This window comes from Curcuma longa, chromosome 2 (genome assembly GCF_044706935.1).
Source record: "Curcuma longa cultivar G26 ecotype Majalengka, Jawa Barat chromosome 2, ITB_CL_G26_1.1, whole genome shotgun sequence".
Classification (NCBI taxonomy): Eukaryota; Viridiplantae; Streptophyta; class Magnoliopsida; order Zingiberales; family Zingiberaceae; genus Curcuma; species Curcuma longa.
The window spans coordinates 4777279-4805199 of NC_133862.1; the positions used below are offsets into that span (position 1 = coordinate 4777279).

A 27921-nucleotide genomic window follows, 5' to 3' on the forward strand; every position below is an offset into this window, starting at 1 on the left:
TATATTTGTATGTCTGGGTGTCAAAGTCACAATTATATGAAATCGTGCAAATATCCTCCTACATGAGGATTAACTTTTATTTTCTGATCTACTCTCTTCCCTCCTAATTGTGTGGCACTCCCTTTCCTCCTCTAATTAAGTAGAAGTTGAATTCCTCCTCTAAGATTATATATGATTCTATAAAATAAGGGGATCGGACACTCCCTTTCCTCTAATCCATCGACTAACGAAATGGAGAAGGTGGGTGATTCTCAGTCGTCTTCAGAGCCCGTTGTGCCAACTAGTAACGAGATGAGAAGGTAAGGTGAAGAGTTCTTTAATTTCTCGTCTTAAATTAGAATTCTCTCCGACTTTCTGAAATCATGCATGTAGCTGCGTGCGTATTTGATGTATATATTGTAGGCTTGTGCGTTAATTAAGGAATCCGTATAGATCTGCATGCACTTAGTTGTTTCGGAGATTGACAGTACTCTATCAGTTAGTTTGTTTAGCTGTTATTTGACAGTAGCGATCGACGATCGAGTTTTGTTTATGTTTAAATAAGCTAGGTTCATGATAATTAATTAACCCTAGCTAGCTACTACGTCTTTTAATTATTATATTTTCTTGGAGCAGCGGCGGTGGAAGAGAGTACTGAAAGTTGAGGCTGCAGAACCTTCAGAAATCTGTTTGGAAAAGATAAAAGGTGTCTTAGCAAAGCTTCGAGGTATATATATATATATGACTGATCCCTTAGCTTAATGCTCAAAAGATAAATCATGCAATGGACATTTAATTAATTAAGACCTCGCTCTCTCTCTATATATATGCTTTGGCATTTGGCAACTTGATGTATTGAAGAAACGGGTGACATCGACACATGGTCTGACGAGACAGATGGTATGGTGATGGTGTTGGGTTACTTTGATCCAATATGAATGAGAAGCTTAGAATGGAGTTAGAAAATGAAGCCGGCGATGCGATCAAGTCAATTGCAGGCGTAACTAACATCATTCACGGGTAATGAATAAGTTAGAAATAAAATAAATATTTAAAATTGATTTTAACCATTAAAATTTATTAATAAAGTGACTATATATATTTTTATGACCATAAAACAAAAAGTTAAATTTTATAATATTCAAATTTATTTGATAAAATAATTTAGATAAGTCAAATTAAATTTAAAATAAATTAAATTTTTAAAATGATCATTTAAGTTTATCTTGATTTCTTTTCTACAAATTTGAGTTTGATTTTAAACTTGATTTAAGTTTAATCATATTATTTGAATTTGTTTGAAAATTTTATATTTTTAAATTTTTTAATTGATTATTAAATTTGATAATATAAATTTATTTATTTATTTGATGAAAATTTTATTGATGAATATGATTCATAAATTTAATTTATTTATCAATATTAATGAGTTGAATATATATCATAAATTAATTTATTTAGTTTAATAAATTATTTAAATTTATTTAATTAATTAATTTTATTTATATTTAATGAATATAAATAAAATTTTTGTCTAAGTTATTTATGAATGTTTTATTGAAGGACGGCAATGCGGCGCATACAAGCTAAAAATCCTAGGATGCCAATTCCCGAATTCGGTGACCAGCGTACAGAAATTCTCTCATCATAGTGAAAAACCAATGGAGCATAGTAACAATAGTCAATGGCGGAGCCGGTAATGGTGAAGTTACCAATAAAATAAATATTAAAACTTTATTTTTAACACATTAAATTTATGCATGAAGTGATTTTTTTATTTATAATTTTTAGTGGAGTTATGGCCAATGATCTGGAGAGGGGAGATGCAAGAGGCTCCGAGTTCCCTAAGATACCAACAGCTGATCAAGTCTTTGATAATCCTAAGGTAATTCTCAATCACAGTGAAAAAACAATGGAGTCCAGTAAAAAACAATGCAGTATACTATGAATTGGTGATGGATAGAACTTATAATGGAATCTCGAAAAATAAGTAATTTTTGTTGGCCTTGTATTTTTTTTTCTTTTTAGGTTTACTAGGATTCTTTGTGGTTAGTGGTTGGAACTTTCAAGATAATTTGATCTCTGTATTTCCATCTCAGCAAATTATTTATTTTTCTTCAAGGGGTTGTGATGTCTTTCTATGGGATCACATGTTTGTTCATTAGCTCCTATTTATGGTGCACTATTTTATAGAATGTAGTAGCGGTTATGACCATAGAAAAGAGGGAAGAGTGTGTATTTTATTTGGAGATTTCCTTGAATAAATCACCACATCGTCCTTTGGTTCCTTATGAGAGATATTCAATCAATCAGAATAGAAGTTAAAGAGGGGCTTTTATATTCGTCGTGTCTTTTATATGGAAATTAAGGGCTAAGGAGTCATTCCCTTCACTCGTACTAATGAGAATTTGACTCAACGAGAAATTGAACAAAAAGCTACTAAGGTTAGATGTCCAATTGTTCAGGCAGTAATGATGGTATCTTGTATCTGAACCGGTGGCTCACATTTTCTAAGTAATGGGGAAGAGAATCGAAACATGCCGCTCAAAAAACTACATTGAGATAAAAAAATGAATTGTTAATAACATAGAGATTAAAGAGAATCTTTATACTGTTGGAAAAATTTTCCTTCTGATACGGCCGAGCCGAGTGGTCGAATCGCCAAGTGCCGAGTAGCCGAATCGCAAAGTGTCGAGCCAAGTGGCTGAGCCGAGTGGTCGAACCGCCGAGTGCCGAGCAGAGTGGCCGAGCCGAGTGCTGAGCAGAGTGGCCGAGCCGAATGGCAGAACCGTCGTGTGCCGAGCAGAGTGGCCGAGCCGAGTGCTGAGCAGAGTGGCCGAGCCAAATCGTAGAGCAGAGTGGCCGAGCCGAGTTGCCGAATGGTCGAGGCCTGCGTTTAACGCAGTTTCCTTAAAACAGATTCGTCCCCTCTGTCGGTGCTTAGAAGTCACGACGGACGTCTGTTTCCCGGGATACAACGACCGAACCGGAGAAGCGATCAAGCACAGATCGTTCCCGGCGAACTGATTACACCCGTAGGCTATCACAGGGGAAAACAGAGGAAAGAGTAGAGAGGGATCGAGAAAGTTCTTCTTCTATTCTCCCATCGCTGCCTTTTTTTATAATCTCGCAGCATATCTCCAATTAATTGGGGATTAATGGTACGATTAATGATATAATTAATGAATTAATGGCATGATTTGAAACGTCAGTAATAATACTCGGCCGTTTCAACGTCAAGTCATTAACTCATCCGTTACAAAAATGGAACGGGATGCAAAATGTTGATTGATCCGCTTGGGCAAATTCTGCCCTGACCGGTCCGACATTCGACGCGCGCAAGTCGCGCTCGCACACAAGTTACCTTGCGAGCAGTGCAATCCGGGCCTTGGATTTGCACCCCCCCCCATGCGCACCCACACGTGAGAGAGAGCCTCTAGCTCCCCTTGCATTTGTTCACAACATCCATGCTTATGATACAATATAAACCAACCAAGTTGCCCCTCAACTACAAATGTGGAACTAAACTCCTCCATATAAGGGTTTTCTTCATCCTTCCATTTTATTGTTTCCATTCATATTTCCAACATATACTCATCGTGTTTTTTATATGGAAATCAAGGGTTAAGGAGCCATTCTCTTTACTCGTACTGATGAGAATTTGATTCCACGAGAAATTGAATAAAAAGTTATTAAAGTTGGATATCTAATTGTTCATATGACAATGATGGTATCTTGTACCTGAATCGATGGCTTATTTTTTCTAAGTAATGGGGAAGAGAATCGAAATATGTCACTGAAAGACTCTACTAAGGCAAAAAAAAAAAAAAGAAAGATTAAGATAAAAATCGAAGTATGTTTATGTCAAAGTCAGTAGTACGTATTATTTTGATATATATATTTGTATGTTTGCATGTTTAAGTCACAATTATAATTATTGAAGTGGTGTGAGTTTATTAATTATGATTAAGATAAAAACTAATTGTTTCCCTTGAATAAAAGTGCATGCTTTTTTTGTAGTCTAATGGGCCATACTTCAATATTGTTCTAGTACAAAAGAAAAAGATCGCACCGCCACATAGAAAGATACCGATGTAAATGAAATTGGGTTCGATGGCAAATGATCTAACTCAGTTTGGGTTGTATCCGTACGTGTTAAAGAAACAAAAATATGCCATATCCAATTGAGCTCGATCGGCTTAGTCTGCATATCAAGCTTGTCTTGCACGACTAGTGTGCCAGATTAGGCTACGATAGAAAAGAAGGGAGAAATAATTGTAATGGTCAAAACTCAAGAAATACTGAAATATATATCCTCCTATTTAAGATTGTAAAAGAGTCCTACTGAGCCAAACTTTTTTTTTCAAACTTATTTGATAAGATAATTTAATCAAGTTAAGTCAAATTTAAAATAAACTAAAATTATTGAAACGATTGTTCAAATTTCGCTTGATTTTTCTTTTACAAACTTGAGCTTTGATTGTTTATATGTTATTAAGTTCCTAATTTGAGCTTATTTGATTTTTAGAAATTTACATTCCAAAACTTGATTGGTTAGCAAGGTTAATATTTAAAGCTCGTTTGTTCTTTGAAAGTATTTTTGTTTATTTATAAATTTGATAAGAACTTTTTCATGAACATGATTTATAAGTTTTGTTTGTGGACATTGTTTATAAATAATTCATAATATATATATATATATATATATATTTAAGATATTTTTTTTTTGATGAATCACAATTTATGTTATTTTTTTATAATTCAGTATTGAGTTTTTCTAATTGATTAATCCTAGAAATAATGATTTGACTCCATAAAAATTTTTCATCCATTATTAAAATAAATCAAAAAAATGCCAACGACACATTACATCATAATTTATGTTTATGAACATTAATGAAATTATTGAATTATTCGATATTGTAGAAAAATATAATAACATACAACTCTTTATTATTTTTTAAAGATAGTTTATTGTTTTAATAAGTCCATTTAATTTTATTTAAAAAGTTTGTCAAAATAAATAGATGTAGGATCCCATGTACTAGAATTATGGATGCAAATGAATCGAATCAAATTAAATAATATAAAAATATTGATATTTAAATTTTAAATTTAATTTGAAACTCAAAAATATAAATAACTATGACTCGAACTCAATTCAAAATAAAATTTAAACTTTAATTCAGTTCATAATTAAAGCAGAATCAAACTATAATTCAAAATAAATTAAATTCAAATTATTCAAACTTTAATTTAAATATATTTAAATTAAAATTATATAAAAATAAATATAGTTTGATTTGAATTTGATTTATGACTGACACGTCAAACAAAATATTATGAATTCAAATTTTGTTCAAAAAAAATATCGAGCATATTCAAATTCAAATAAATTCGATAATTTTAAATACAAATCAAATATTTTTAGAGCCGAAAGATTCAATTTGTTTACCACCTAATTAGCACTAACAATTTGAGAATTAATTCAATTTTAATTTACAAAATTCAAGGCCAAGTTCTTTTTTATTAAATCCTAAATTATTCTTTTCCCTAAATCCTAGATCACAGCCTCCACTACCTTCAGAAGAATCATGTTTATTATGCTTCAAACTCATTTATTTTCTGTGCAAACTATATATTGTCTCCCATGAAGCCTATCTTCCAATAATAGCCACCAAGAAGTAGTGTTGACAACGATATACGTACTATAAGATAAGCACTAACTATAGTTGAGCTTCAGACGTGATTGAGATTAGGCTCCCCTTTAATTTGACCAATATCATGGATTCAGCACCTGACTCTGGATTCTGATCTCCACGAGAGTCATGCAGCTACTCTTTCTGCCAGGCTATTTTTGGTCATTCAAACAACTGAATCCCATTCCTCAGCTCCATAAGAGTTATTCTGCAGCTAATCTTCTGCTTCCTTCAGACATCCTGTTAGGAAAAGAAAAGAAAAAAAGAATGGCATTTGTATTGTCTACCACTCCAAACATTTTCTTTTCTTAAAAAAAAGTAAATACATGATATACTTGACTTCCTTGGTGACAAAAATGTGCATAGTGCTTCCATACTAATCTCAACAATAAACTCAGAACTAAGGACACAACGCCACTTGGGATTGATTCCTGAAATCGGACTCATCAAACCCTAAACCACTATGTTGATGCTCACTCAAAGCATATTAAATGGGAATTATCCAACATGTTAACATTGTTATTGTTGCCTTGGCAACAACATATGTCTACAAATAATGTAGCCTTTTGACAGATTTGGCCAAATTATTTTATGTGAAAATTTGTTTCTTTACACCTACACCTTTCCTGTTTTCTATCTCGTTGACATATAAAAGAGATAGCAAAACCAATAGCATATCCAATGTGCAATCTAGAAACTCAGCCACTCCAAATGTGACTACATTTTAGTGAAGTATCCCCGTAATTAACTCCTAAAAATAAACAATAATGAACCAGAAAAAAAAAACACTTGGACTGATTTAAATCTACCATACCCAATAACCATTGGTAGTATAATGTAGACAAAAAGTTCATTGGGAAGTTCACTGATGGTATCGTCATTAAACATGACTTAAACTACAAAAGAAAAACAAAGATTATTGGCATCCAAAATATTTTTTTAAAAATAACAGTTCATACACCACTATGAATAAAACTAACATAAAAAGGAACAAAAGATGATGTCTGGTAGCATACTCTATTAAGAAAAGTGCTTCAGAAATTTTTAAGCTGTCTTCTTTTCGTTCTCTCTGTTTGGCTGCTTCATCTTTAAGAGATGTGAAAGACCTGCAATGACATGTAATCGGCTGGCAGGAACTCCTGTCTTAGCTAATGCTCTTCCATGCTTATCCAGGAGAACAAAGCAAGGAACATATTTGATGTCATAATGTAGGAGCTGCACAAAAAAAGTCAATCAAGTAACAAACCAAAGTGTAGCATCACTATCCTAATCATATATTTGCATATGAGGCCAAACAAATGTATTTATTCACTTGCATATGTTAAAGGACAAACTAAATATGTGCCAGTTAGATTAGGATGACTGAACAAACTGGATTAGAAACCAGAAGCAATTCATAGGAAAGATATGTTGGTTAAATTTTTGGTAGAAAGAATAGATACAATTCATCCTGATAATAATTTCCTGTTTAAATGAATGTAATGCAGAAAAGCACAGGGCAATGCAAATAAATTAAACAATCACATTTGAGGTAGAAATAGAAAACTAAATCAGGAGCAAAATGAACCCATAGCACTTCAGTTTTAAAAATTAAAGTTTCATCACAACTTGAAATTGCAACCAGTCAAGCGTTGGGATTGTGTAAAGTGCAAAACATGGATATAATCATATCAGCATATTTGTGAATAATCCATTTACTATAACCAGATAATAGGTGTTACAGAGCTATTATTTGTGACTAACAATTATGCATTCTTGTTATATTGAAGTTGGCTTTCATTGACTTGGGATGAAAGTAGGTTAGGGTAAAAGAAATTCTAAGGGCATCTTGGATTGGAAATTTCTTCTGAAATACAGGTTTTGGGGGGATATATTGTGGCAGCATAACAAAACCCTTAAATCATCAAAGCAAACTTCAAAACCCAGATCATGAAATTTATGTATAGCTCAATCAACGTAAACCCGAAAACAATGTGGGATTATATGGAGCATTTGCGAAGGAAATGTAACAAAGTAGGACTGCCAACCTGAGCATTGCATCATGTCATCATTCTCTGTAATATTCACGGGTTTTATTAATTGTGATGATAGTTTAGAATATGTATATAACTGAATCTGACATCCAAAGAATCTCTTACCAAAATGAAAAAAAAAATACAATGACAATCCTATTTTTACCCATTTCATCAATATACAACTTGAATCTTACATATTCATGCTGCTATTTTTAAATAGCTTGATTGTTCTTAATGGCAATCTCTCTGGACTTATAAATGCCATCATAATTAGAATGAGTTATCACTAGTACCATTCAAATCAATGAAATCTTTTTTTAGCACATTAGCTAGAGTTTACCTCGGTCTTCCTCTGCCTCTCACACTCAAATCTGATTGATCCAACTCATATAATTATATAATCTATTGTACTTTGAGCATGTGTATAATCTCAAACATTTTACTTATAGGAATTTTACATCTATCCATCTTAGCTATTCAGTTTAGTTCTTTTGATTGAAACTACATTTCATATTTCCAGTTTTAGTTCTTGTTAACTCAAAATCTTTAATTTCTATAACAATTCCCTACAAATTAAAGCTTTCAACACAATACCATATCCAAATAAGAAAGGATATTTAATTTTTGTATATTTAATATTAGTTCTTTTTATTGAAACTACATTTAATATTTTCATTTTTAGTTCTCATCAACTCAAAATCTTTAATTTCTAATCAATTCAAGCTTTCAACACAATATCATATACAAATAACTAAGTCGCTTATTTTCAATATGATTGATAATTTCATCTAAACAACCGTGAAAAGATAGGAACTTAAAACTAACTCTTGATGTTAAGCTACAATAATGGAAAAATAATTTATCACGACCCCATAGCCTTAGTAATAGAGACTACATTATCATATATGTCAATTTTCAGCATTCTACAAGATATATTTGCTTCTCTAAATCCTAAACAACAACAATTTTTTCCAAGTCAATAAAAATCATATGCAAATAATCTACAAAACATCCAAGAAAATGGAAGAAATTTTGAAACCTCAGGGAGCCACATCTCGTTCTCCGCGTCGGCGAGGACAAAGCTCACCCAGTCTGAGTTCTTCTCTTCAATCCGGAGTACGAGATCGAGCAGGGAGTTGCAAAGGCGGCACTTTGGGGAGTAGAATTCGAGCACGATCGCTTCCTTCCCACTCGCCAGCGCCGAGGCCAAGGCACGGTGCTCGGCCTCCCCTTGCCCATTCCAGGCGCGAGAGGCTGCAGATCTTACAGGAATAGGAGCTATCGGTGAGGGCAAGGAGGTTTGAGTTTGGTGAATGAGATTTTGGGCGAGTGAGGCGAGGGTTTGGAGGGACTTGAAGAGCCAGGGAGCTTCTAGGTTGCCGCAAGGAGAGAGGTTTGGCGGATTGGGATCCCATGGCCACTTCCACCTCCAGCACAAGAGAGGAGGCGATGGCCTTGGACCAGCGCCGATCGTTCCGCCGCTCCTCGCCGTCGTGTTCGGCTCCATCTCCTTCACCCTCAACCCACCGCCGATCGAGGGGCTAATTTTATAAATACCACCCAGGGTTTAATAATTTTTCGAAAATATCTTAAATCTATTAATATTTCTAAACATATTTTATTAATTTTAAAACGTTTAAAATTTTTAATATTATTGTTAAAATAATTTGTCTTTTATAAGCGTGTAATTTAGATAATGATTAAAAGGTATAAATAGCTGTTTAATTTTAGATAGACATTAATAAAGCTTTAAAATTATATTACATTGTACAATTTTTCAATAATTTCTCTTGTTCGAGGCATTTAAAGGATATATTACCATAAAAAATATAATCTTAGTCTCATTGACTCAACTGGATGATCAGTCCGATCCCACGGAAATTTCCCATCGGCCATAAAAATGAAAGCGCACGCAGCGCCCAATCCAGATGCTCAGCATCCTTTATAGACCTCCATTTGAAGAAAAATTCTTCAAATACGTCGTAGTAGATCGAACCGCAGATACCTACTGACAACCTAAATATCCTACTGCGACACCATGACCCGAGGGATAAGGATATATTACCATAAAACAAATGGGAGATTGAGAGTTAATTATATATTATTTTTATTCCACTATAAATTTCTCATGCTTTTATAATTTTTAATAAATATAAATCTATTAAGCAAAAAATAAAATAAATGCTCTTATTTATCTATATTCTCAAAAGGACATTTCTTTTTTAAAATTATTTAAATATCATTTTACTTATACTTTTTGCAATCAACTTGGAGAGGGTGTTATTTTAAAAAATTAAATTAAAATTGCTCTAAGACAGCTTAAAAGATAATGTTATTTTAGTGAAGTTTGAAGATCTAAATTATATATAAAAAAATTTGATGCTGCTTTGTACACTAATTCCAAATTAATATTGTTTTATGCAAACTAGGTCGGTGGAGCAAAAAGAAATATTTTAGAAATAAAAAAGGGTAAAAATGTTTCTGCCAAAGTATTCATTAATAAATTTATTGTGTGTATAAATTTAATGGTGAAACACAAATTAAATTAAAATTAATTTATTTTAATTTACTAGGGGTTGAATGACAACTTATTATTTGGTTTCTCATAGCATCCGTATTCATTTGAACATTAATATATATCATACATGTCACGTATTTATTATATTAACATCTCGTTTTTATTAATATACATCTGCATTAATTTGAATTTGAACTATCAACTCGTTAGAAATTCATCATAGGACAAAGGTAGAATGGATTGTCTCACCAACTTAGTGAATTAAAAAATTTCCAATCTAACTGAATTTAAGATGAATTATGGATTAGGCTGATCAACCTATAGGTTTGTGAATAAATAAAAAATTTTAAATTTAGATTATAATTTATACGATTTAGTTGAAAATTTTAAATTTGGATGGTCGTTTAGACGGGTCAAGCTTACTAGTTCATTGAGTTTGCTATTTTAATTTTAAATTTTGAAGGAGAAAATAAATTTTCTTAACTCGTGGGTCAACCCAAATCCGTCATAAGCTGACTCATACGGGATCGCAGTCCAAGATGGGTTGGCTCACTTGAATCTATCTTAAAATAAATTGATAAAATTTTAATCCAATTTACTTAAATTGTTTGACCGAGTAGATCAATTCGACGCATCTCTAGTTTAAATGTTAACACATATTTATTTTAATATTAATATTAATATTTAGTATTGATGGGTCCTACTGGCTACTCGTTCATATTTATTTTTATTTTATATTAAATAATTTATATTTATAATTCTATAATATTATTATTTTAAAATATATTTATTATTTAAAATCTATTAATTAACTACGTTTAAGGAATTGAACATTGTGCATATATTATAACACTCGTTCATATACACTCATTCATTTTGATTATAAATATCAATTAGTGTTATAACACTGGTATATTAAAGGGGATCAATAGATTTTGTTTTAGAATTTAATTGACTTCTTATGTTAATCAACTACTACTATTGTTTCTGTTAAAATCACCTCTGGGACACATCACCAATCATGCCGTACCGAAGTTGACTTTGCGAGGAGGAAAGAAACGATGAGCTCCGGGACCCTGCAATCACCAGCACAATGAGAGGGAAGGGCAGGGGTCCTGATTCGACAACTCCGATGCTCAAGTCAATTATAGGAAGGAGAAGAGAAAATTTAATTGGCAAAGCGTGATGAAGATGTATGTATGCATACCTACATCTCCATAGAAAGGAGATTATATAGGCGAGAGTGAGAGAGTCATACAAAATTGTCTTATCGTTAATTAAGGAGAATATCCGTATGCGAAAATTTGTATGTTCCATCAGAGTGAGAAAAATATCTTATCATTATCATAATAGCATTAATTAAATCGCATCAGTGAGCACCATACTGTAATAGCAGGTAGCACAAGTAGGGGTAGATTATCATGTTACATATATTCATAATTTCTCGGCGATGATTTGACTAATTGACTAATGACAAGAAGGGGAATCGGTATAGTGTTAGGCAGAGCGGGACTAGCCGGTGGAGAAGTTGAGCTTGAGTCAGGATGAGCAGGGGATCGGGCCGGACTACGGCTGAGTGGAGTCTCGGAGTTGGAGCTTGACCTCAGTGTAAATGTAGACCCTGGGAAGAGACCAACCGTGCGTTCTCAAGTGGGTGTATTTCAGATCGGGTCGAGTGCTGGACCCTGACCTGAGTTGCTCTTGGTACTGGCGAGTGACCTCCAGAAGACCCCGGGAAGAGACCATAGATGTGTGAGCGGTCGAGCAGGAGTTTGGGCAAAGTAGTCTGGCCATAGGCGAGTGACCAAGTTGGGAGTCAGACTCTCGAGCAGAATCAGGGGTTTGGGTCTCGACTGGACTTGGAGATCAAATACAGAGTCTAGACATAAGATCAAGTCAACCTTCCGTCCAACTTGTCTCGGGTTTAGACAGATCTTTGCGGGTCGGGTCCGACCGCCTCATAATTAACTATGTATCTTTTGATGCGGTTAATAAAAGATACCTTCTTGTCTGCTGAATGTTATATCTCAATTTTTATGCATTATACACAAACAATCTTCTGACCATGAAGTAACATGCAAAATTTAAAAACATGATAAGTAAAATAATAATAACCACGTTCGACAAATCAGATGATGAGATGAGGTTCTGAGTCTTGCAGCTGCTCTTGCTAGTTACTGCTTTCCTGTCCCTCAGTCTTCAGTCTTCTCCTCTTCGAGTTCACTTCTCAAGCTATCATCATCCCTCAGCTCTGCATAACACTCTACGAAGCTTAAAGCAGTTCCCTAAACTCGAACCAACTTACGGCTTCCAAGCTGACGGCGGCGGTGGGGGAGTAGGAAACATCGGAGGGATTGCAGAGAAGATGGTGTTCTTATCGATGCCAGTCTTCACTCCGGACAGAGAGATCAGCGCAGCCACGAGGCCGGCGTTCCCGGCGAGAGTCGGCTCCGTGTAGTTGTAGTTGGTCCGGACGTCTTTGAACCCGTCGTGCTTGTCGGGACCAGCAACCATGGCGCCGACGATGGTGTTCGGATTGGGCTTCTTGGAGTCCCTCCACTTGTACCCTCCTTTGCAACCGTACTTGTTCCCGTTCTTCGGGATCGATGCGCCGCGGTGATGAACACGCTTCGGGAATCGCTTGCCGTATCCGACAAGGTAGCTCATCTTCTGAGGATTGTTGCCCAGAATGTAATCAATCTGCCAGCATCAAGCAATGGCTTGCACCATTAGATTCATGATCTTAATTTCACATATATATATTTCGAACTCTCTAAATCCATACCTGGGTCTTGGCGAATCCTCGTAGAACGTCTGTAGAGTAGAAATTAGGTCCACAGTACCATCCTGGAGTATCTGAAGCATCAAGGTAGTCACTGAACAGTGAAGCTAGGAAAGCAGCATTGACAACGTATTGGAGGGGTTGAGGTCTTCCATGGTTTAGTTGTATCAGACCACCTGCATGGTTGCAGATATAACCAACCAAAGAAAAAAAAAACTGGAAGTAGATTTGGAGCAGAGGATCTTATCAAACCTTTGGTTCGATTAAATGAATTGAAGTATGGCAAGTATGTGCACATAACATTGCCTGTCTGGTTGTGGAATGTACTCAGTATTTCCTCGTAGGGATAGCCGGGACTCAAGAACAGTCTCAGTCTACTGAGAAGAACCTGAAATGCGGTTTAGAGATCAGCATAATGCGCTTAATCGACATCAAGGGGAGCAGGCAAACACATACTTGAGATCCAGTGAGCTTGCTGTCCCAACTGAAGACTCCGTAATCTGGTCCTCCCCAGAAAGCACCTGCGTGCTTGGCCAAGCCCGGAGCAGTAGCAAGCTGGAGATAGGAGGAATTCCCAGTCGCAAAGTAGAGCCATGATCCACCCCACAGAAACTCGTCCCAGTAACTGGTGGAGTTGTAGAAGATCGCAGGATCAGTGCCTCCGGAGCTGTATCTGCCCCTCTCTTGCCTTCCGTACTTGAACAGAGTCTTGGCGCCATGGACAAGCTTGTCGGAGTAGCTCTTGCTGTCTTTGAACACGATGGAAGCGGCGGCCAGCGTCGCAGCCATTTCGCTCGCGAGGTCGGAGCAGCCGTGGCACTCGTACACCGGCCGAGGGTAGTCGATGTCTTCGGGCCTCATCCAGCAGTAGTGGTCGTTAGGATTAGGTCCCTTCGATGTGTCTCCTTCTCCGATCTGTTTTGCTACTTGAGCATCAGTTCTGGATCTAAATTTAGCAACTGAAGCATGATCTTAAGGATTTACCTGAGCGACGATGCGGTCGATGGTGTCGGCGGAGGAGTTGAAGGTCTTGAGGAGGTAGTCGGTGCCCCACTTGATGATGCTCTTGACGTGATCGAGCTCGCCGGCGGCCTCGTACTTGGCGCTGTACTCGATCACGCTCCAGCTGAGCATGGTCATGGCGAAGGACATGGGGAAGTTGAACTTGATGGCGTCTCCGGCGTCATAGTAACCCCCCACCAAACTCCTCTTCACCGTGTTGTCGGAGAGCCCGTCCTTCATGCCGGAATTCCCCCTCCAGCTCACGTTGTTGTGCTTCGGCAGAGGCCCAGCTGAGGGAATATGATTAAATTAGGATTGATCGAACAAACCAGATCAAATAAACATGATCGCCGGAAATAATATGTGATGATGCTTACAGCGCTGGGCGTTGAAGAACATGAGGGCCTTGTGGAGGGCCTGGGTGTACTCGTCGGGCGGCGGCGGGGGACGGTGTCGGTGGGGCACGGTCTTGACGATAAGCATGATGAGGCCGATGAGGAGGCCGACGCCGAGGACGGAACCGACAGTCCAGAGGAAGAGCTTGCGGCTGACGACGACGCACCCGAGGTCGACGTAGCGCTTCTTCTTCTTGCCGGCGGGGTCGCCGGGTGCTGCCAGCAGCCAGCTCTGCTGCGTCTCGTCCAGCTGCCGCGACAGCGCCGCCCGGTCGTACTCCTGCAGATTCCGGCTCCGGTCGTCGTCCGTCGCCGAGTCCGCATTGGAGATCTCCAGCGGACCGCCCCACGGATCCCTCCCGAACATCTTCCTCTCCTCTCCTTTCTCCCAATTCTCTCTCTCTCTCTACTTGAGGTGGAGCAACGATATGAAGCGGAATATTGGATGATAATGGCGACCGTTTTGGAGCGTAGCAGTCGGTGGCGTGTTGCTTTCTTCCAACGCTGAGAGCTCACCAACATGGGCATGTGGAACATCTGCGGAAGGTGAAAAAGGAAAAGATCTTGCTATCGATCCGCATTCTTTTACCACTACCTACCAGTGAATCTGATCTCTGCCTCACGCTTGAGCGTTGCTTCATCACCCAATTTTAATCTTCCTGATCAGAAAAGGCAAGAATTTAGAGATTTTTCAGTGTATTTCTGCTGAATCTTCCACCTACTGCCTACTGAATTAATTAATTGCCATATTGAAGTAATGGAAAGGACGCCGAGTAAACACCGGCACTTGACTTACTCCATGGACTCTAGCACTGAGACGCTATGCCCTGCAGTGGCTGTAAGGAATATTTTCTTTTTACTGGTCCTTATTTACAGAGAAACCACTGTAAAACCCTGAATATGGCGAATTTAACTCCATACATTGATTCCCTCGTGTTTGCACTCTCCATCAAAGATCAAGTTGGTGGGAGAGGAATTCGGTCGATTATTATATATTTAACAGCTACGTGTGTGATTCGAATGAATTGGATCGACTCAATTATTGTTCTGACGATGCATGAATGAATTGTGAATTACAAGGAGGTGTCGGTGGACTGCTGTCGGCGGACGTTTGGGCTGCCCTGCCATGCCACCTAACTGATTAATTATTGGCCGGCCGGAGAGATTGAGAGAAAACAAAGGAGTAATCACTCAGTGAGTGACCCATATGAGTGGACCTGGATAGGCTTTCTTTTTTCTTTTCTTTTTCGCAATGGAGCAACCACCTCTTTTGTTTTCTCATGGCTTGATTGTTAGGACGATCATCCATTCAGGCATTGAAATGAACAAAAAGAACCGGTTCCGATGACTCGAATAGCTCATAAACAGTTTGGCTCGTTTACACCCCTACCAAATCTACAAGGGAAAGCACTGACCAATGCTTATCGGTTATAAATTTGATCACCACTGTTGTAGTAACATCCTTCTCCAAATTTCCTATTTATGTAGTAGGAGCCGTTCGAGGTCATGAACAAATGCTTAAATACATTTAATTACTTTCTCCTAAAGAAATACGAAATCAGAAGAAAACATTAATTGGAATGCAACAAATAGCAATTAATTACTAGCATAATCTCTTCGTTTTGTTAGACGTTACGGAGTGTAGCACACAAGTTATTTTGGCAGTATAAGCCTTTGATGCACTTCCCGCGTGGGAAGAACAAGTGCTGCCTCGAAACCTCCGCAACAGAATTCTTTCTTTGATCTTTAAAACTTTTGCAGCATTTTGGACTTTGGCAACTGAGGAACAGAGGTGCGATTTCTAGTCTTTTATGTTGGTTTTTGGCACTTTCATGCTTACTTTAAGTTTTAACAGGCAATATCTGAGTCTATTTGTGAACCTCTTCATTGGAAAAGATGCCAGAATTATGGAAAAGATGCATGCTGCTGCTGATATTTATTCTATCAATGATATCAGGTACCAGTTTTACTTTGCAATGGACTTTGTCAGATTAGAAATTGTGTTACTGTATAACCTATTCAGAATGCCAATCTTTATGATAAGGATTACTCTCAACTGTAGCCTTTTCTTCCAAATATGTTCACAATGATCCCAAAGACTCTCTTTATGGCCTAAGAAATTTCTTTGTTTGTAGTTTTCTACAAACTCACAGTGTGCTCTTTTGTCAATGCAGCTCAGGTGTATGGCAAAGAGAAGCTTTCTGAGAGGATTATGCCTTACGAAGGCGCAAATCTATCGACCGCGATGAAGAGCTCATCTGATCTGGTGTTTTGTGTAGCAAACTCCAGAGCTGACCCAATTGCTGTGAAGAAAGGTTTGGACTGGGCATGTGGACCTGGCTTAGCAAACTGCACTGCCATACAACCTGGTCAACCTTGCTATGAACAAGGAAACTTGATTGCCTTGGCATCTTATGCCTACAATGACTACTATCAGAAAGCGAGAGGGAACAGTGGAACTTGTAGCTTCGATAATTCAGCCATCATCACTACTACTGACCCTAGTAAGTTCAGCTCGGTCACTTCGACTCTTTGTTCTTTTTGTTTCTCTGATCAGTTAACTGTTACATTAGGAACTTTCAGAATCCTCTTCATGAACAATGTCACTGTCACTTGATGTTTTGCCATTGCAGGCCATGGCTCCTGCATCTTCACTGGAAGGTAAGTTTGTCGATCCATTTCATCGTATCGCCTTGTACTAATGGCATCCATTTCAAAGTGCAGTTCCGGCGGGAAATCACTTATAAGCCAACCACCTCCGAGCCCCATCGACTATGGTGGTCTTGATCCATTGCCATTCCCCAGAGAAATCTTTCTGTTCCTTATGATAGTTCATCTCTGGCTTTAGACATGAACTTGGTTGTCATTCATAGTAGTAGAGAGAGGCTTATGATGGGAAAGCTTGCAGTTGTTTGATTCTGAGAGCTGTAGTTTTGTAAACCCTCAAATGAGTATTTAATTGCTTTCATAATTCCATTTCTTGATAATATTCTTCAAAATAGAAAATTATATCTGGGCCAAGAACAAGGTAGTGGGCTTTTTGATGGATAGGTATGGCCCATTAGTAAGGGTCTCACTTACTGCATTGGATCGTGCTTCGCACGTGACCCGAACTCGTAGGGTGACGACGACGAAAAGGCTGCCCTGTAAAATATTCGGAATGCGCATGTGATGCGCTGCACAGCACGGCGTAGCGTGCAGCATCCACATGCGATACACGTCAGACACTGAGTTGGACGGATCTCGCCTCCCATGGTGTTGGGGCCCACAAGACCTCCCAATCATGGCGATTGGCGTGCGGACCGAAAACTAGCAGCGGCTGGCGGGGCCCGCTCTACGTTGTCAGGTCTCCTCGAGCAAGGCGGCGTGGCCCACCGCCCGTCTCCGTCATTGGCCGAGGGTGTGGGACCCGCGTACTGGCGGCCGGGAGCGGCGTCGGACGGACTTGGACGGATGGCGTCTACACGGAGGCGTGGAATATTGCGGCGACGGAGAGCGTCGGATGAAGCAGCGCGGCCTTGATGGGGGTGCTGGACACGCGCCGACGCCCTTCCATCAGACGCCATCCCCCTTCCTCCTCCCACACTAGCATCTCCGACCCGATGTCCTTGAACAAGTACACGGTCTTCTCACCGCCGACGCACCGGACGGCGCCCCCCACAGCCGCCGCCGCCGCCTTGCGGCACCCCCAGATCCGCTGTCCCAGCTTTGCCGGGACCTCCGCCACCGCTGCCCAATCATCCTTGTCAGTCAGCTCCCACACCGTTCCCTGTCCGCCGACTGCGCCGCCCACTAGCCCCAGCTTCCTGTTGGGCCGCCGCACCAGCGCCGCCCACTCGAGCAGGTCCGCCATCGGCGCCTTCACCTCCCGCCACGTCCTCCGCCGGAGGTCGAATCCCATCACGCTGTATGCCCGCGCGGAGGTCATCCAGTACATGGCCCCGTCGCCCGCGTGCACGCTCTCGTTGGGCGTCCACACCGTCAGCCGCACCGCGAACTCCACCGGCATCGGACCCAACGCCTCCCACCTGTCGACGCCCCCTGCTTCGTACCTCTCCACCGTCGGCTCGTAGCCGGACCCTGACGCGCCGCCGGCGACGATCACGGAGAATGGGGAGGAATCGATTACCCCCACGGCGGGGTTGCGCCGCCGCGCCGCGAGATCAGGGAGGTGGCGGAACTGGCGGGTGAAGGGGTTGAGCAGGACGAGGCGGAGGTCAGAAGCGGCGGCGAGGCGGCAGAGGAGGGAACGGCCGACGGGGGCGACGAGGCGGAGGGGGCAAGGGAGGAAGTCGAGGGGGAGGGCGTGCCAGCGATCGAGGGCGGGGTCGTGGGCGAAGCAGGCAGGGCCGCCGCGCACGGGAAGGACGATGAGCCACGGAGCGTGGCGTGGCGCGGCGGCCCGGGACCGGGCGCAGGCGAGCCAGTGCTTGCAGGCGGCCATGGCTCGGGCGACGGAATCAGGAGGGAGGAAGGAGAAGACGCGGGCGAGGAGATCCAGAGGGAGGAGCTCCCACAGACCCATCCCGGAATTTTACTGCCGCCGGCGATGCGACGATGGAAACAGAGAGGTGGAGGGCTGAAGAATTTTTCTGTTATCTCATCTACAACGACAGTCCTCCTGTGCAGGGAAAGCAATCAGTAGTGCCAGGTTGAACCTTCTATATTTATTTATGACAAATCAGCCCGTCTAAAAGTCGGAATGCACATTGCTCTCTGCGCCTGATCCGCCGCTGTTCCAGCCGCTGCCGCCTTGCCGATAATGTCACCGTGCCGCGATAGGATACGCGCCACTCGTTGGCGCGCCAGGTATTCCTGTGATTCGATCCGGTCAGCCGTGGTCCGTATCGGCTGGTCTCCGGCCACGATTTAGCCGGAAATCACCTGCGATTCGATCCCCAGTGGCACGCTAATTCGGCAGTTTCCGACCGAATTTTCTTCCGACCACAATAGAGAACGCACCTGTCGGTGTGCCGACGAGTGGCGTGTCGATCGGGCTCGGTCCGGCAGCCGGCGGTAGCCGGACGGCGAAGCGGCAGCGGCGGAAATGACCGATGGAAAATTTCCACGAATCCCAAATACCGATCGTGCAGAAATAATCAATGGGCAGGGAAAGCAATCAGTAGTCTGAACTTCTAAATACTCCAAACTGGAAAAATAAATAAACGCACGATGAAAAAGTCCCAACAATTTTCAAATCCCAGCGTACAAAATTCAATATTATTTTAAACTATAATTTAAACCTACTCAAAAGCAGGCATGAACAGAATATTTACCTTACACTCTTTTGTAAAATAAATTTAAATTAAAAAATATTTATATAAAAAGTATTTTTGTTATCAAAGTTACTAAATATAATCAAAATTATCATAACTATTTTTGATCGAATGGAATCCCCTAATTTGTTCTACTCGATTGAAGTCGAAAATCTAATATAAGAAAAAGTTGCCTTTTCTTTCGTTTCATTGGAGAATCAAGGGCCAAGCTGTGTGGGGCCCGACTCATTGGCCAGCCAAGCGAATCAGGCGACTGCGCTTACGCAAAGAGGCAAGATAAGCAGCCCAAGGAGGCACGCGACGAAGGAGAACCGTCGGATCAAAGTGAAGTCCGTACGGACGGCGAATGGGAATCGCTGCTTCGTCGTCGTCCTTCTCTTCCCTCCTCCTTGGGTCGGTGCTCGGTGTCCAGGCACATCATTGCGCCCAATCACTTGCTTCCGTCCTGTGGAGCCCGCTGGCTTGCCGCGTGTCCAGCAACGGAAAGTTGCGGAGAAATGTGTGTATAGTTGATTGTGCCACCATTGAAATGATTGATTCCGCAGATAAATAATTGAGGAATGCTACGGCTTTGTTTTTTTTTTCCCAATTTTTTTTATAATTTAGATATTTAAATTTTTTAATAAAAATTTGTTTTTATAGATTTTATTAAATTCTCCTTTATTCTTTATTCAGATTTAAACGTCCAAATAATACTAAATTTTAAAGGGCAAAAATAAAAAATAACACCTCTAATTATTAAAAAATTATTTTTAAAAAAGTTAAAATAACATCCAACATATTTTTTTTAAAAAATCTTTACCGCATTAAATTAATTCAACTTGATAAAAAAAATATTACTAAGATGTGATTGTTATATTATTAAAATAAATTATTTTTAATTAATACTTTTATGATTAAGAGGACGCCGTTGCTAGGAAATGAGGAAGTATGTATATCCATTTCTAAAACAGTATCGATAATTTCAACTCCGAGGGAGATTAACGAACTGAAGTCGTCCGATAATACAAGACATCATGGAAGAGAAACACACGACACTTTTCAACATCTCGCAGAATATCGACTTGAACAGAGACAATTTCATCAAAAAACATCATCGTCGTCGTCTGGAAGAGGTTCAGCAGCAGCTTGAGCTAACTCTGATTCATACCTGAAACGTGAAAAATCCCAAGGTCATGTGATTGTAGACAGCACCAATAAGTTTAATAGAGGAACAAGTGAAAAGAAAGTTAAGATTAGCTTACTGTTGCTGTGCAACCAAATCAATTTGGACTTCTGGAGGTGCAAGAGCAGGTGATGCAACAAAGTGAAGATTTGGATCCCTGTGAGAACACAATTATTAGATAAAAAAAAAATCTCGTGAAGATAAGAAAAATAATATCTTAAATCTACAATTCGTGTTCATCTTACCCTGCTAGTTTCCTAGCAAGATAAAGGAAGGGCTTCTCAAAGTTGTAGTTACTCTTTGCAGAAATCTCATAGTATTGGAGGTTGTTCTTTCTGTGGAATGTAACTTGTTTTGGCTTGACCTGCCTGTTCTTCACATCAACCTTGTTGCCGCAGAGAACAATTGGAATATTTTCACAGACTCTGGTGTAACTCAACAGAAAGGTCAATCAAAGGTCAGACGTGAAGATTAAAAGTTGTACAGCTTTGGAGAATCTTGGCAAATTACCTGCACAGATCTCGATACCATGTTGGAACGTTTTTGTAGGTTAACATGGCAGTGACATCAAACATGATTATGGCACACTGGCCATGGATGCTGTCAACAAACGACAGGAACAATTAAGTCGGTTTAAAACAAGCAGGACACTTACAGATGGAAATACAAAACCAAAGAATGATCAAACAATGGCTTACTAATATCCATCCCTAAGACCACCAAACGTCTCTTGACCAGCTGTGTCCCAGCAATAAAACCGGATCTTCCCGCAATTTGTAGAGAAATCCAATGGATGAACCTCAACCCCAATAGTAGCTGGAATTATCCAAATGTTACTATTTTACTTTCGCCAAGAGGTAGAAACTGAGCAATTATTATCAGTTTCATAACACTTACGTTCATACTTCTTCTCAAATTCACCAGCAAGATGCCTCTTCACAAAGGTAGTTTTTCCTGAAACATGGCATTGGAGATGAAGGGTAGAAGTGCAGAAGTAGACCCTCAAAAAGAACAGACGATTCTTAAGAAATTAAATTTAAGCAAATCCTAAGCAGAATCTTTTATCACATCTACAGAGCCTTGTATGTGTAAACTCAATTGGCATTCAATAGAAAAGCATAAACAAGAATTTAGGGAGATATACCAAGATAGAACACAGTCAATAAATAATGAATTAAATTTACTAGCCATAAATTCGAAGAACCTCGATAAAAATGATCTTTTGTCAGTTTCATGTCAACAATCTCCATAAAACACCAAAAGAAGAAAAACAGGACGGAAACTCACCGGTCCCTCCATCACCGACGAGAACGAGTTTAAAGCTCGGGTAATCAACGGTCTGCTGATTCGGCAACGCCTACAAAGAAAGTCAGACAGCAGCAAGTAAAAAACACTGCAACGAGAACGAGGCGGATACGTGAATCCATGAAGAGGATTCCCGATCAACAGGGAGCGGATGGAAAGCCCTACCATAAGATCAATCGCTGGCAAAGAGACGACGAGAGAGGAAGAAGCGCAGTTCACAGAGCGAGCGGGTGGGTGTATATATTTCGATGGCACCGTATCTCGATAACGTTTCCTATCCTCTGCTTCTCCCTTCGGCTTCGTTTGAACGCGACGTTTACAGCCGTTCGATTTTCTCCCCATCGCGTCCATTCCACGGCGCGGCCCGCGATGTTACTTAATTTTCGATTTTTCAAATCACCTTCTTTTAAATTCGGATATTCAATCCGCATCCACTAATAAATTTAAAAAAATATAAATAAATTTTAACTGACAATCCAATATCACGAATATTTTCCTCTTTAATCTTAAAATGAGTTATATTAAGATTTATTTAATTACATATTTTCAGGTTCGTAGTACATGATTGGATGATAATTAAGTTAAAATGAAAACATTTTGAAACTTTTTCACAACAGAGTTTTTGTAGTATAACATCATACTTTATTACTTGTGATTGTCTTTAATATAGTATTATTAGATGATGTATCTAGTGAAAATGTTGCTATAATTATAATCATTATATTGAAACTAAGTCCGGCAACATATAAAAAATGTGGACGTGATTTTTTTATCACTGATGTGGCGGATCCTGAGTGGTCTTATGTGGTAAAAAAGATCAAAAGTCAATCTGACATGATAAGTCAAGAGGTTAAAGTCAAATCAATTTGAGGTTAACCGCAATGACATCCGGCCCGACCTCCATTACTCAGTCTGTCTTCAGCTTCACTCAATCCAGCCCGAAGTTCCCTCAGCCGGCTTGCCCACCCCACCTTCTCGGCCACCAGTTGCCCATGCTAACAGCATAGCTCAACATCCGACTTCACACTCGGCCACTTGGCTTTGCTTTCGATCGGCTCGACCCCTCGTCTACAACTTCAATTGTCTCAGCCACTCGGCCGTCAGCTCGACCACTCAGTCTCAATCTCTCCACCCCAGTAAGCCCAACTACTCTACCCGACTCTGGCTCGGGCTCGACTCCTCTCGGCCATCTTTAGCACTAGAAGACAATCAAGCGTGCAAACTCTGCCAAAGAATCAAGGGCGGTTATTAGGTTATCAGGCCTGGTTCCCTATATTCTTTTATGCCCCCACCTATGACTAAAAGACAAGAACAATCCGCATGGCCAAGTCATAGGGTGGTTACAAGGTTTGCAGACTTGGTTCCCCAGATGCTATAATTATCGGCTCATTTGTCAGCGGTTCACAAAATCTGTCTCCTCAGACACAACAACAGTCTGCCTCGAGTCAGCAGGAATGTTCCCTTTGGTGAGTATATAAACTCCCCCATAAGTATGAAAAACCCTCTCTGGACTCTAGCTACTTCACATATTCTCATTCTTCTTCTTCATTCCATTTGCTGACTTGAGCGTCGGAGTGACATGTCGGGAATCTTGGGCACCCAGCTAATCCGCTCATTCAGTTTCTTTTCTCAGGTCCTGGAACCAACGAGGTCGGCGACGATTGAGGTGACATATTCTTGACTGATGGCTTGACCATCCACGACATCCAGCCAGAAACAATCACATAATTAAGATTGTGATTTTATTAAAAATTAAATTAATTAACACTGAAATACTTATGCTAAGCTCATGTTGAGGTGTTTTTGTCTAATAGTACACTTTGTAGAAAACATGCTAAGCACAATAATAACTTGAAAATTTTCTTTGCCAATTTATGATAAATAATGCTTAACAATAGATTCTAGAAAAACGAGTGATAATGTTACACACACTATCAAAAAATTAATAAAATAAAATGAGCAACAATTACACTTCAATGGTGCATCATTGTGATGAATGGCCATTACATTCAAGAGAGAAGTGAGTCAATGCAATTGCCTCCTTAATCGAAAGAAATACGCTTTCTTTGCCACCAATTGTTTCGATGTAGCGAGACAATACCAATTTCTCTACGACTCCTTCTCTAGGATTCACCAAAGAAATCTGTATATTTAAATATATACTTTTATGAGTTCCATGTTCCCCTCAAGTCATATAGATTTTTCAACTTAACCTTCATTGATCTTCAAGTGTTTTATCACTTTCTTTTGTTAGTGTCTGTCTGTTTCACAATGATCATTTCTACCTTGTACTTGAATGAAAACCATAACAGATGTGTAATGTTTTTACCTTGATCTCTCTGTTTTGCAAATTTCTGTGAACATCAAATAACATTCCAATGCCGGTGTTGTCGATGGCAGTCACACCTATTTGATCGCAAACCAAACAAGTAAAGTCGACTAACAAGAAAGAACAGATAGATATATGCCTCAACTTATCAAGTACCTCCCATGTCTAGAATAACATGCTTCAAATGTCCATCCTTGTCAGCAATATTGTTGATCTCTTCCTCTTCTACCCATCTTAGAATCCTAAAATACAATGCAAAAGTTCTAAACTTTGTATGTGAAACAATAAAGTAAATTATATAATGTTTATTCCAACCTTTCTTTGAGATATCCAGCAGCAGCAAAGTAAATAGGAGAACCCAATTCTATGATCAGAGTGTCTGAGAGAAGTGGTTTCGAGTTCGGATATAACAGTACATCACGATACAATTCGGTTCCTGCTATATTCCCTAGCTTGCAACTAGTTGGCCTAGCCACATACAATAGTGCACGCAGTATTGACAACATGACCTATTTAAGTATGTGTTAATAGAAAGACTTGATCAACAATATGATCAATTAGAAGACTAAGAATATATAGTTCCTTATGCTGAAAAACTTAATTTGTTTGGTGTACTCACAGAAACTAGTAGTCCAATAGTCATGCTGAAGAATACAACTCCAAAGAAAGCAGACATGCAAATGCAAAAATCATACTTATCCACCTTGAAGAGGTGGTAAGCCTCTTGGTAGTCGATGAGACCGATCATTGCAACAGAAATTATGGCAGATAGAGCTACTAGAGGTGTATATTCGAAAACAGGTGCCAAGAACAGCAACACCAGCATGATACAAATAGCCATAAACACATTAGACATTTGAGTCTTACACCCTGCATCATAGTTTACTGCTGACCTTGAAAATGGACCTGTTTTTGCCATGTATCAGTAGCTGATAAACCATGTTTTTTTAGGATATCGCAACGTTTAATTACCGGTTGTTAAGTAGCATGAGAAAAAGGAGCCAACAATGTTCATGAACCCAAAAGCTATCATCTCTTTGTTCCCATCAGTTTGCTCATTTTTCAGCATTCCCAAGCTCCTACCAACTGCAATTCCTTCCTGGATTAAACAGTGATATGTTATATTTTACAGAGACACGTTCAGTAACTACTGAAAAGGTTTGAAAGAGACTGAAATTACTCTACCGAAAGTGCTAGGAAAGCCGCCATTAGAGAGGCGTTCAAGACGGTACTAAGGTACTTAGATTCAAAATTTAAATCATATATGCTGACTGGATTGAGTCCTTTCTTCAAAGGACCAACCTGAGAAGATAAACTTTGTCAAGGAAATATGTGTATCAAGTTGCAGTAGTATTGTAAGCATTACTTACTATATGGATTCCATGATCCTCCCCATGCACAAGATATGCGAAAACACATCCAACTACGACCACAATCAGTGGAGCAATCACTGGCAACCAAAATAGTCTAGGGATTTTGTTTCTCTGCCATTTATATATTTTGTAAACATTAATATTAAGAACCAAGATGAGGAAGCACTGTAACATAAGATATAATTAATGCTAATCCACACTCACTATAAGCTTAGTTATGAGCAAAAATCCAAAGAAGAAAACTCCAAGCACTACACTCTCCCATCTCCACTGTATCACCAAGATTATGATTCAAGCCTTTTAGGTTAAAGAAGGGTTCAAGATTATGATTATGTCAAACATAGCTGCTGAAATTTGGGATTCACTGTGATCAAAATTGGATCAGTATAAAAGTTAACCTGGTCTGTCTGGGTGAAAAGCGAATGCAAAGTTGAAACCACATCAGTCCTGGTAGTGAAATGCTGCAGTCCAACGAAGCCTTTCAACTGCTGGAAGATCACAATGCAGGCTGTGCCAGCCATGAAGCCAGTAATGGTCGATCTCGACAAGAAATCCACCAATATCCCTAATCTGCATGCGTCCATGCAATATATATTACGTATGCCATCCAATTAAAAAGCAATCGGAATGTGTGAAGCTGATGATTAGATCAACCTGAGAATCCCTAATGCTGCTTCGATGACCCCAGTGAAGAAAGCGGCCGTGAAGAAGAGGTTGGAATACAACTGCGGGTCTTCGGTGGCCGACGCTACATGTCCGATGATCGAGGCCAGGAACAGCGAGGCTCCTGCCACCGTCCCCACCGCCAAACTGGTGGAACTACCGAACAGCGCATAGACCAATGGTGGAACGAAACTCGAATCTGCCACAATATATATATAATCAATCGTTCGTTTCTGAGTAGATAGCGGAGGTGTGAGCTGATGCTACGTTCTTACAGAGGCCAACGATGGGCGGGAGGTTGGCGAGGCGGGCGTAGCTGATGCCTTGAGGGATGGCGAGGCTGGCGATGGTGACGCCGGCGAGGAGGTCGTACCGGAACTTGGCAAGACTGTACTTGGGCGCCCACTCAAGTATCGGCACGAAGTACCTGAGCAAGCCCACGGCGACGGCGCCCGCCGGCCGCCCCTTGAGGTGCCGGAACGGGTCGTCCGGAAGCAGAGTCTCCTTGAGGTCGGATTTGAAGGAGGAGAGGAACGTCCGGCCGCCGGAAAAATTCACCGCATTGCGCTGCACGGCTCCTTCAAACGCTTCCATTATTCCATGCATGCATGCAGATAGATTCGCCAACTCAATCCAAAATCTAAATTGAAGGCGAGAGCGAAGGCGGTCGATCGGCGACGATCGAGCATATAAGGGACTGCAGATTTGGCGGCGGCGGGTGCGCTGACTTTGACATTTGCTGACGCGTGTGATCCGTTTGACTGGCTAAATTTAGGAGGAACTCGCTTTTTCCTCCTGATCAATAATTAATTATAAAGAACAAAATATAATCTTCGGAAATGTAGGGATAATAAATAAATAAATAAATATGGAGAGTCAATTGTAGAAAGTCAAAGTGCTTTACTAATCTTCTAAAAAATTAATTTTTTTATATTTGGTTTTAAAATATTGCATTTGGTCAAAAAGAAACAAACAAAAAGAACAATAGGATAAGACTACAGTTCATCTAATATGAAAAAAAAGTAGTTTTCTTTCCATCTGCACAAAAACTTAAAATATATTTTAATTCTAAAATATTATTTTAGTTAAATGTATTAGTAAGCACTATTAAATAATATTATAAATTTTTTATAAAGTTTAATTGTATTTTTTAAAAAATAATATATAATTTCAAATGCTATTAAATTTAATTGGAATGAAAGAATTTTTGGAATTATATAAGAAATACTATCTGAACATGGAACCGGTTCAAGCATTGAATAAGGAATTATTGACTTTTTTATGAAGAAATCAACTCCATAACATGCATTGACCACTTACGATGATAAACATAAGGAATTTTTTTTCTATCAATTATTTTTCAACTTGCTCCGTATAAATTTATTTGTTGGTTAGAGATAAACACAAAATTTGACTAAGA

General features: G+C 39.6%; 5 protein-coding genes and 1 long non-coding RNA gene across 7 annotated transcripts; 1 reads left to right on the forward strand and 5 right to left on the reverse strand.

Annotated features, from left to right (window-relative positions):
- The first annotated feature begins 924 nt into the window (after positions 1 to 924).
- On the forward strand, positions 925 to 2146 carry LOC141822486 (uncharacterized). Its single transcript, XR_012601264.1, has 3 exons — positions 925 to 999; positions 1543 to 1675; positions 1771 to 2146. It is a non-coding gene; the product is annotated as an uncharacterized LOC141822486 (long non-coding RNA).
- A 3396-nt stretch (positions 2147 to 5542) lies between these two features.
- Positions 5543 to 9211, reverse strand: LOC141821968 (uncharacterized). 2 transcript variants are annotated; one of them, XM_074709369.1, is made up of 3 exons: positions 8733 to 9211; positions 6695 to 6893; positions 5543 to 5918 (listed from the first exon to the last, which is right to left on the reverse strand). In XM_074709369.1, exons 1-2 carry the CDS (start codon positions 9198 to 9200, stop codon positions 6723 to 6725), a joined length of 639 nt encoding a protein of 212 aa, XP_074565470.1. In that variant the 5' UTR covers positions 9201 to 9211; the 3' UTR covers positions 5543 to 5918; positions 6695 to 6722. The 2 variants fall into 2 exon arrangements, with proteins under 2 accessions (XP_074565470.1, XP_074565469.1); XM_074709368.1 differs by lacking the exon at positions 5543 to 5918 and having other exon boundaries at positions 6506 to 6893.
- Positions 9212 to 12225: 3014 nt separating this feature from the next.
- LOC141816724 (endoglucanase 10-like) lies at positions 12226 to 14792 on the reverse strand. Its single transcript, XM_074704471.1, has 6 exons — positions 14373 to 14792; positions 13978 to 14285; positions 13450 to 13908; positions 13246 to 13381; positions 12997 to 13169; positions 12226 to 12911 (listed from the first exon to the last, which is right to left on the reverse strand). The coding sequence occupies exons 1-6, from the start codon at positions 14755 to 14757 to the stop codon at positions 12513 to 12515; spliced, it is 1860 nt and encodes a 619-aa protein (XP_074560572.1). The 5' UTR covers positions 14758 to 14792; the 3' UTR covers positions 12226 to 12512.
- A 2566-nt stretch (positions 14793 to 17358) lies between these two features.
- On the reverse strand, positions 17359 to 19024 carry LOC141821096 (F-box/kelch-repeat protein At5g15710-like). Its single transcript, XM_074708462.1, has one exon. It carries the CDS (start codon positions 18913 to 18915, stop codon positions 17851 to 17853), a length of 1065 nt encoding a protein of 354 aa, XP_074564563.1. The 5' UTR covers positions 18916 to 19024; the 3' UTR covers positions 17359 to 17850.
- Positions 19025 to 20607: 1583 nt separating this feature from the next.
- Positions 20608 to 22380, reverse strand: LOC141821097 (GTP-binding nuclear protein Ran-3-like). Its single transcript, XM_074708463.1, has 8 exons — positions 22302 to 22380; positions 22119 to 22188; positions 21729 to 21785; positions 21530 to 21647; positions 21342 to 21431; positions 21077 to 21256; positions 20911 to 20988; positions 20608 to 20816 (listed from the first exon to the last, which is right to left on the reverse strand). Exons 1-8 carry the CDS (start codon positions 22302 to 22304, stop codon positions 20750 to 20752), a joined length of 663 nt encoding a protein of 220 aa, XP_074564564.1. The 5' UTR covers positions 22305 to 22380; the 3' UTR covers positions 20608 to 20749.
- Positions 22381 to 24120: 1740 nt separating this feature from the next.
- LOC141821455 (putative sulfate transporter 3.5) lies at positions 24121 to 27095 on the reverse strand. The gene is made up of 12 exons (XM_074708885.1): positions 26777 to 27095; positions 26493 to 26700; positions 26237 to 26408; positions 26043 to 26108; positions 25836 to 25949; positions 25651 to 25767; positions 25438 to 25564; positions 25085 to 25371; positions 24781 to 24974; positions 24622 to 24707; positions 24466 to 24542; positions 24121 to 24279 (listed from the first exon to the last, which is right to left on the reverse strand). Exons 1-12 carry the CDS (start codon positions 27093 to 27095, stop codon positions 24121 to 24123), a joined length of 1926 nt encoding a protein of 641 aa, XP_074564986.1.
- Positions 27096 to 27921: the final 826 nt, after the last annotated feature.